We start from the raw sequence: 10799 nt of genomic DNA, 5'->3' as shown, positions 1-10799 counted from the left end.
TTTTTTTCAATTTTTCATCTATCGCTGAGTACGATGAGATTTTTTTTATGCTGACGTGAATTATTGCGCTAGATGCTTGATTTTTTTTGTGTGCTAAGCTGAAAGATAGGCCAATTCAGTTCGGTAACATTTACTATCGTTAGATCTTTAAATGGAATAAAAAAAGAATTAAATGCCGAGAAAGATAAAATTACCCAGTATTTTCTCCACTTCAAGGGCCCGTAAAAAAATAAAATCACCCAAAAAAGTTTTCCGTTTAGCTTTTAAAAACTTGCTCTATCTATCAGGTAGCTACCCTGAAAATTTCATTTTATTATTCAGAAGGCTTCAAACGAAAAATTTAAATCTAAATGTGGTAAGTGCAAAAATTTTATTAACAATATGATGATCATTAAAACCATTAAATAGGTTTTTAATGACCAGAAATTTTTAAAACAACCCCGCTGTTGCTCAATGCAAGTGCGACATCTCCGTAAAATGTTGTCTTTTAAAATGACTGAGTGCCCTTTTATCATTTTTAATGTTTTCTTCTGCTACTATGAATATCCGGGTTATTTCGTCCAAATTGTGGCTGTCTTTGTTATAAGCTCATCTAGAAGGAATGTGCTGCGCGGTTTCACCCGTGTGGTTCCGCTCCTGTTGGTCTTAGCGCAGCGTGATGATATCGATGCCTCCTAAGTATAATGAGTCAACTGACATTTTAGTAATTTTACAGGAGAGTGATTTGAAGGCAAATCGTTTATATTTTAATGAAATCAAATTAATTCGAAACAAAGTAAATGTTTTTTTTTTATAAAAATTGTAAGCCCTTCCTTTGGTATAAAATGATTTTGCTGATTTTTGTTTTTAAATGGCTTTTTTTTTAGATGGCTGGGTATACGCCGGCGGGACTCAATAGTGAAATGGTTTAACTACCAGTTATATTTATGTACGTTGTTCATCAAAATCTATCGTTAACACCAAAATCACATGAAATAATGATTGTCATTTTATTAGTTTAATTTTACTTTTGTTTGTTTTCGGGTTTGTTTATCTCAATAAATAATAAAATGCTGAAATTATGTCACTTGACTCATTATACTAGGAAAGTAATTAGCAAAGTTAACATTTGAAACCTCAACGTATACTGGACCAATGTAATTCACTGAGGTTTATTTTTAGGAATCTTTTTGTGTAATACCTTTCGATGTGTGGGATTAATAAAAGCTAGGAAGAAGAACATGAATAAGAAACCAATAACAACTCATTTTGAAGAATCACAATGTATTTTTAGCCATAATTAAGTAGGAATATCTTTTTAACATAATAGCTTTACTAAACGCTACAACGTGAACAAATCGCTATTAAAAAATATCAATTGGTAACTTACGTTTAACAATAATGACAATTATAGAAATTAATAACGTAGTAATCCAGACATTTCTAGTGCTTAACAAATTAAAAATCAGTCGTTAGATCCATTAGAATCTATTCTAAAAGCTACAAGTAAAAACAAATCAACATTTAACAAATTAACAATGTTCCATCATCAAAGAGAAATAAATTAATAACGTAACAGTCTAAGGCATTTCTAATACACAAAAATATAAATTTTAACAAATTATAGTCATATATCTATAATCATAAGTCAGAATCGCTGTCGTTAGCTGCATTAGAGTTCGTTGAAATCAAATTATTATAAAATAAATGATACTCTTTAGGAATTACCAGTGTCTTACAAAGATCCATCAAATCTTTGTGCTTATTTTGGTCAACAGGAATGGGTATCTGATAAGCTAAAGAAATATTATTATCTACGTCAATATTTAACTCTTTTCTATTTCGTGTAGCTTTTGATATCTTTACACAATCTATCTACTTGTAACAACATCTTGGTATCTCGTTTTACAAAACAGCCTATATGGATAATCCGCTTAAACTAGTTCTTCTGTTACTTTATTCCAAGGCATTTTTGATCCATCATTGGTAGTTGTCCAGTTGTTTATAAGTTATAGCTTTGATTTAAAGTGAGTGAGACACTTTAGTAACTTTGTATGGCTTAAGATAACCCATGTTGACTCACAGAAAGCTGAAAATCTTTTAGATGTATTGTGCCCCTATTTTGTTAGCCCAGATAAACCAGATTTCTCTTCCTTTAATGAAAAAATTGAAGCAGAAATATCTTTACATGAGTTTGAAAAATCTATTAAGGTTAAGGATACTGCTCCAGGTCACGATGAAGTGTCATATTCTATGATAAAATATTTGCCAAAAAGGGGAAAAGAAATTTTAGTTAATATTTACAATAAAATTTTATCTTCCAGTATTACTCCTCAACAATGGAAAGATATTCTATTAATACCCATACTTAAGCCTGGAAGAGACCTGAATGATATGAATGCTTTACGCCCTATATCACTTATATCTTGCTTGTGTAAAATATTTCATACCATTTTAAATAATAGAATAGAGTGGTTTCTTGAAAAAAAGAGATGTTTTTCAGATGATACAATTGGTTTCAGGAAGTCCAGATCAACCTTAGACTGTCTTTCTAAGCTTGCATCCCAAATTCAGTTAGGTTTTACGAAAAATCAAGTAACGATTGGTTGTTTTTTGGATATTGACAGTGCCTATAATAATGTAAATTTAGCAATTTTGACAAAAAAATTAGATCAAATAGGGGTGGGATCAAAAATATGTAATTACTTATGGTATTTTCTTAATTCCAGGAATTTAGTTGTGAAAGTGGATGATTCTTTTATAAAACGTAAAACCAGCCAAGGTTTAGCTCAAGGGGATTCATTATCCCCATTATTATTTAACGTTTACACATTAGGTATTTGTCAGGTGCTCAATAGTGTTCATATGTCCCAATTTGCCGATGACTTTGTACTTTATATTACGGAGAAAAATATAGATATTGCTAAGTCCAAATTACAGAGTGTTCTAAATAGTGTTATTTCAATGTTTTATGATATAGGCCTGGAAATATCACCAAATAAAAGTAAGATTTGTGTGTTTAGTAAGGGGTGTAATAAGAAATCTATTTCTATTAATATTGATCAATTTAACGTGCCGCTGGTTAAAGAAGTTAAATATTTGGGCTTATGGCTTGATCAGTCATTAAGATGGAATAAACACATTAATGAAACTATCAGTAAAGTGTCCAGATTTGTTCAATTATTTAAAGTTCTGGCAGGCAGTAGCTGGGGTGTACATCCAAAATATCTACGTACATTATACATTTCACTGATAAGGAGTCGCTTAGATTATGCTAGCTTCTTGTATGGGGATGGTTGTAGATCCAACCTGTATAAGTTGGAAAAAATTCAAAATTTAGTTATGCGCATTATTGGAGGATTTATTAGAAGCACACCTATCCATGTAATGGAAAGTGAACTTGGTTTACAACCATTGCATATACGGCGTCAATATTTATCTGGTAAAACTTTATTAAAAACTAGCGGTCCGCCCCGGCTTCGCCCGTGGTACATATTTACGTTTTCTCTACATAAGAACCATCCTCGTACTTCAAGGAATATAATAGAAAAGAATTATCGAAATCGGTTCAGCCGTTCACACGTGATGCCGTGACAACGCGAAACGGGTGCAGACCCGCCGCCTTTTTATAGCTCCCGCCGCGAAGCGCGTCGAACGCGGCAACTGATACACAAAAATAATCCTTATGGCATGATTCTGTATTCACGCGCGATGACTTATAGCGTATTTCATGTATAACTTTGGTGTTTCTACACCGATTTACATGATTCTTTTACTATAACCTGCCCAGGAGTATGAAGAATAATTGTGCCAAATTTGGTTAAAATCCGTCGTGTAGTTTTTGTTTCTATAACGAATATACAGACAGACAGACAGACAGACAGACAAAAATTTTACTTATTGCATTTTTGGCATCAGTAGCGATCCCTTATCACCCCTTCATAGTTTTTTTTTAAATATATTTCATGTACAGAATTGGCCTCTCTACAGATTTATTATAAGTATAGATTAAATCTAGAAATGATAATCTATTGGATATTTTAAACGAATTATCGATTGCATGTTCAGACAATAATAATCTTTGGCGTAGGAAGTATAAACCACTATTGATAGAATCTTATACATTGTTTAAGGATAAGGTGATGTCTTCTAGCGATGTCTTAGGGCGATATAGTCTGGATACTTGGATAAATCATATTAATCTAGTTGATGCTATTAAAACTAACATTCCATCTGTAAGCAGACCGAAAAATAAAATAGATAGAAATATTTTGTCTACCATTTGTAATGATTTTATTAGTGGGGGGTATACGAATTATTATAAGGTGTATACGGATGCATCCAAACACAATTATGGTCTTGGTGCCGCCTTTTATGATGAGCAGACTCTAGAGTTTATGAAGTTTAGAATAGCTGTGATAGATAATGTTAATATTTCAACCATGCATCTAGAGTTACTCGCCATTGTTGAAGCCCTGTCCTATGTCTACTCTCTTAATACTAAAAAAACGGTTATATACACTGATTCAAAGAGTGCCTTATACCACTTGGCTCAATGCACCTCTTCAGCAAGAGGTCTCCCTGCAGCCTATGAGGCTTTGAAAATAATCTATAATTTTCAATTAAGTAAAAGAGAAGTCATTTTGCAGTGGATTCCATCTCATACGAACATTATAGGCAACGATAAGGCGGATGAATTAGCGAGATTAGGTGCTTCTGACGGCATGGTTTTGAATATTATACCTTTCTTTACAGAGTATCTACCATACCTACAAGGAACGATTCAGAATTTGTGGAAAGATTACTTTGATCGTAGATCTAGAGAGAAGGGTATCTGGTATAGAACCATGCAGTCGGAACCTTTAAGATGTCCTTGGATCTGTAAATGTGATTTTAAAAGACCCGAAATTGTGATTGCTTTACGTCTTCGCTCCGGGCACATTCCATTGAATCAGTTTAAATATCTTATGCGTAAATCGAATACAATGAATTGTGCACAGTGTGGAGTGGTTGAGGATGTTTATCATGTCTTGATGGAGTGTGTCCGGAACCAAACTGAACGGAAAAGAGCCCTACCAGATGACTATTTAACTAAGGTTGGATTTTGTAATAGCTGTCTAGCATTCCCGATGTCGGACAATGCAAGACAGCTATATAAGCTAGGTAATGTGTATTTAAATCAGAGCTAATTACATGTTTTTGAGGACATACGGAGCGACATAATCGACTTCCGACTAAGCTCCTTAAATAAAGATAAAAAAAAAAAAAAAAACTTTGTATGGCTTTTCATCGGATTTGGCAAAACTAAAAGCTGTAGCTGTCTTTCGTCTGTCTTTCAATTATAGCGTGCATACTGTCGCATTCATTTGGACCCACTAATAGAAAGCTATGACTAATATATAACAAACTTTGAACTAGCTAGTTCAAAGTTTGTTATAGATATATTATACATATTATAATACATTAAGAATATAATTCTGTTTCTATTTTGGCCTCCACAGTTGTCTGACCTGAACCGGTAATCTTTACCCATTTCTTTCTTTACCCATCTTTTCACCATTACCCACCGTGTCTTCTATAAACTTGAAAACACAGCTGGAAATTTCATTAGCGCCTCTCTTTGCTGTCTGTTGTCATAAAAAACAATAACCATAATATCATTCATTCATGTCATCAATCATCATAATATCATCGATTCCTGTGTAAATTTTTAAAATTTTCGCGCCCTGTTTGACTGCATTCTGTTAATATTATTAATTTAACATGTTAAAGAACAATTATTATCTAAAATGGCGTGCTTACTTGCCGCCATTCATAGTCTACTGAGCCGATATAAACTTGTATATCGATACAAGTTTATTGTGTACCCCCTCACGCCCCGCGTACACTGGTACAATGTTATTTAGATCAGTTTACGATGTACGATTTTAACTGATGTTGAAATTGATTTAGTATACGTGAAATTATCTCGGTAATTATTGTACTTTTTTAATTTTTTTTAACACGAACGTTTAGATCACGATTTATCATGTTCGTTTTTATAAAAATATGAAAATACCTAAATTTGTTAGTTGACTCAGTATACTTAGGAGGCATCGATATTATGTAGTATTTGGATGATATAATATAGCCTAACCTTCCTCGATAAAATATGGGCTATCTAACACCGAAAGAATTTTTCATCAGACCAGTAGTTCCCGAGATAGCGCGTTTAAACAAACAAACAAACTCTTCAGCTTTATAATTATATCTCTCTTCATCGAAAAAATGATGTCTATACATTAGAATTTTGAATCTGTAGCACAGTGAAAAAATATAAAAACGTCAAACTGCTTGACTGTTGTCGGACTGTTGTGTTGTGACAAGAAATAAAATTCGAGAATAACTTTGTAATTTGTTTTTGATTAACTCTGTGCCTATTTGATTAATCTTAATTCACAAATATGAATAGAATATTTGGAAGAGGAAAACCTAAAACCCCAGGTCCCAGCATATCAGACTGCATAAGTACTGTAAGTAGTTAAAAGCTAAAGCGATGAGATGGTATGATTCATACCTTGAAATACTAATAAGAATGTTGTAATTCCTAGGTGGATAGCCGAGCTGATAATATTGAACAAAAAGTTCAAAAGCTAGATGCGGAGCTAAGGAAATACAAAGAACAAATGGCCAAAATGCGAGAAGGGCCAGCGAAAAATTCTGTAAAGCAAAAGGCAATGAGAGTTCTAAAACAGAAGAAAATGTATGGTTCTTATTTATTTAGTTAATTATCTTCATCTAAATCGTCTAAATTGATATAAAATATATTAGGAAAGTTGTTTATTCCAATAATTTTTACTACTTCTTGATAGGTTTTGCTAAATACGGCACTTTCATTAAACAAAGAAGAAAAAAAGCATTTTGAGTTTTACAACACTAGTATTTTATTGTGCTCAAGTGTGTCCAAGCTTATGATAAGTATTTTACATAATAAATACAAAACACTTGGAATAAACAATGTCAACAAACTTGTCTTTATATTTTCAAATATTTCTCAGTATAAACATATTTTTTTGCATGAAATACAAAAAAATATTAACTAAAGTATTATTTCCAGGTACGAACAACAGATTGATAACCTCCGAGCTCAATCATTCAACATGGAACAGGCAAACTACGCAACACAAACATTAAAGGACACTCACGCTACAGTCACAGCAATGAAAGATGGTGTCACATCTATGAAAAAGGAGTTCAAAAAGATCAATATTGATTCTATTGATGTAAGTTTAAATCTATTTTGTAAATAAAATTCTGTTATACATAATCTACACTACATAATATTTTAACCAGGGAAGGTTTGATTGTTTGTTTGTTTTAATTGAATAGGCTCCGAAACTACTAGACTGATTAAAAATTAAAATTTACCATTACAATCCTACATTATTCCTGATGAACATAGACTATATTTTATTCGCCTGGGTTGACCCCCGAAAACAACATGAAAACCAGAATGCCGCAGGAGCCAGGATGATCGGCTAGTATAAAAATAAATTGCAACTCAAAGAACTAATTAAATATGCATCTAACAATAAATAAACTGGCTCAGCTTATGAAAAATGTTTTATTGGTTTCTTCAAAAAACCTCAAAAAATGATCTTCTTTATGGAAGCAGTTGAAATTATTTATTCAGTTTATTGTAGTGTCCTTTTTTGTAAGTGGGGAAATCGTTTGGGAATGTCCTAATATTATAAATCAAGAAAAGTTTTTCCTCAATTTTATCCACAAGGCATTTCAATATTTATTAACAACGATTCAAATTGCAGGATGTGAACGACGAACTCGCTGACATGTTGGAACAAGCTGATGAAGTGCAGGAGGCGCTCGGCAGGCAGTACGGCATGCCGGAGATTGATGATGATGAGTTAGCTGCGGAGCTTGATGCACTGGGTAATTTTATGGTTTCATATTTATTACATTGATTCACTAGCTGCTATAATTTCAATGCACAAATCACTACATAGTATAAAACAAAGTCGCTTTCTCTGTCCCTATATGCCCCTATGTCCCTTTGTATGCTTAGGTTTTAGACAAAGCGGGCGAAGTCGCGGGTGGTAAGCTAGTTTCTTATAAGTATCACATTTACCGTCTCTCACTCGCATCTCACCATAAATAACACCACACTTCGCTCTGTTACTATAGCCATCCTTGACAAATTATATTAATTATTCCATCAGTCCCCGGAATCACAGACACAATAGAAAATCTATTGTGTCGTGGCCCGATCGGGGCGCTCGGTGGTCAATGGGTTAGTATAAAAAGAAGTTCACTTCTTATCAGTAACTAGCTGTGCTCCGCGGTTTCACCCGCATTGCTCGCTTCTGTTGGTCTTAGCGTGATGATAGCCTTCCTCAATAAATGGGCTATCTAACATCAAAAGAATTTTTCAAATCGGACCAGTAGTTCCTGAGATTAGCGCGTTCAAACAAACAAACTCTTCAGCCTTATAATATTAGTATAGATTAATATCTACACAAAAAGTATTGCCAGATATTTCATTTCTTGACATGGTTAAATAATTTACATGATGGTATAAATTTAGTCAGTAGTCAAGTGAAATATAATAAATCCATCTTATTGAAGTGAAACTTCTTTATCGGGGTTGGACAAAAATTTAGTGTAACATTTTTGCGTTACGCCGTACGCGTGACATATTTGCGTTACGCCGTACGCGTGACATTTTTGCGTTACGCCATACTCGTGACATTTTTAAGGTCATAAAGTTTCACTTCTTACGTGCGTATTCTAGTACACGCATACATTTTTATATTCCAGGTGACGAAATAGCATTAGACGATGACACATCATATCTCGATGATGTGGTGAAAGCCCCAGCGGCTCCCGACAAGGAGCCAGGCGCGGACAGCATTAGGAACAAAGATGGAGTGCCCGTCGATGAGTTTGGTCTGCCGCAAGTGCCGAGCGCTGCTCATGCTAAATAGATGTGAGTATTCTTGTATTCATGATTTTGCCAGAATTTATTTTTATTATTTATAGCTATAAGACATATAAACCATTTTTTTAAATTGTATATTAATGATTTTAGTGTACAAGTTATGTACAATGTGTTAAAAAGACACACATGGTCACATAGTAGTCTTGAATAAATAGTTGTATGGCAGTGTATCCTACACAGAGGCGGCTCGTGACAAAATTGTATGATGTGTTCACTTGAAATTAAACAACGAAAATATAATAGCATTAGCGGGTTAATTTATTACAAAAAAAAATGAACACCACATAATAAATGCCCATTTAAACACTAAAAATTATAAAGTACAGGCTATTTCAAAACGAATTTAATGATTATCAATAAATAATTTTAAAATCCCCGAATTTGCATTCAAACTCAAACAACCTCAAACATTCATTTATTCAATTAGACTACTATTTAGTAGCACTTTCGAATCTTCATTACATAGTATTTTTAACATTTACCACCGATTTGGAAAGCAGTATCTATGGAGAAGAATCGGCAAGAAACTCCATAGTTGCTCTTTTAAAATAATGTCAATAAATTTACATAATATGTAACTTATATCTAACTACATAATATGCCAAAGAACTGTCGTGTGGTTTTTTACGCGACAACCCTCCATGGGTCTTTATCGTCCATATATTCCTGAATACTGTAGTACGCTCTCTGAACTAGTACATTTTTTATGTAAGTTTTAAATTTAGAACTACTAAACTCTTTAATATTGTGAGGAATTCTATTGTAATATAAGCGTATACCTTGACCCATAAATGAATTTTTCGCGAGCGTATTCATAGTGTTTGTTAATATAGGAGTGGCAACGTCGCGCGCAATTGCGGCTGTCATAATAACCGGCAACGTCGCGTTTGAGCAGCGCTCCGAATATATTTGTCCATAGTAAATCTTTTGTGAAAAGCGCGCAGGACTGTGGTGGTTTCACTCTTATTGGATGTATTTTATTTGTGTTGTGTAAAAGTGTATGGATTTTATTGATATTAGTATTGGAGTTTTTATTACGATATATTTTAAATAGTGATATTAATTATTAAATGAATGAGCAGGTATAAACGTATAACCATGTATAACTTTATTATAATTTTTTATGGGAGTTCACTGCACCAGCGCTCCTTAGGACGAGCCGCCTCTGATCCTACACTATATATTATTCTTTTAATTTTCACGTTTAATACTGACTCACATTCACATTAAAACAATATTTTAACCGAAACTCTGCTTACGCGTCTATTAGGCAGACTTTTCTAAAGAGCGTATACAATGGATTTTGAACTTTACTGCCAGGAAATAAGGTACATATATGAATAAAAACAGTGTCGCTCGGCCTTAACTTTTATTTTCATTGTTCACAGATAGTCTTCATCATCACACCATAGAATATTATTTTTTAATATAATGTTATGTTTATTTTTTATAATTTCGATTTTAAGTTGTAAAGTTTACAAGTTGAAAAGAGATTTAAACGCTATTAGCACATTTACTATAGAACATAAAATATACCTATATATGAAAAAAATTGTCTGAGGATCAAAAATATTTATCTTTAAAATAGTATATGATATTATTAATAATTATTAAAATAGCCGTAATACTTGTTGCATTATTGCTTTAATGTTTATTTGTAATACTAAATGTAATATTTGTATCGAATTAATAAATTGTTTAAAAGCTTTACATGTATTTGTATTGATATCATCTTTTATGTACACCATAATATGTATACTGTCTGGGCACCTATTGCAATTAATAATTAATATTTATATTTATTGTACTCGTGTTTATTGTCAGA

General features: G+C 32.9%; 1 protein-coding gene and 1 long non-coding RNA gene across 2 annotated transcripts in view; one reads left to right on the top strand and one right to left on the bottom strand.

The window, feature by feature from the left end:
- Nucleotides 1-10799, bottom strand: part of LOC149485412 (uncharacterized) — a 206818-nt gene that overhangs the window by 57044 nt on the left and 138975 nt on the right. The window lies entirely within an intron of this gene.
- On the top strand, nucleotides 6298-10682 carry Vps60 (vacuolar protein sorting 60). Its single transcript, XM_089700151.1, has 6 exons — nucleotides 6298-6491; nucleotides 6570-6721; nucleotides 7076-7241; nucleotides 7785-7908; nucleotides 8794-8962; nucleotides 10363-10682. The coding sequence occupies exons 1-5, from the start codon at nucleotides 6423-6425 to the stop codon at nucleotides 8958-8960; spliced, it is 678 nt and encodes a 225-aa protein (XP_089556277.1). The 5' UTR covers nucleotides 6298-6422; the 3' UTR covers nucleotides 8961-8962; nucleotides 10363-10682.

The sequence above is a fragment of the Colias philodice genome, chromosome 10 (genome assembly GCF_061535455.1).
Source record: "Colias philodice isolate Cphi_HAF_F1 chromosome 10, ilColPhil1 Martin Lab GWU primary, whole genome shotgun sequence".
Taxonomy (NCBI): domain Eukaryota; kingdom Metazoa; phylum Arthropoda; class Insecta; order Lepidoptera; family Pieridae; genus Colias; species Colias philodice.
Note: the sequence above shows the minus strand (reverse complement) of the source record. Positions and strands in the feature narration are given on the sequence as shown.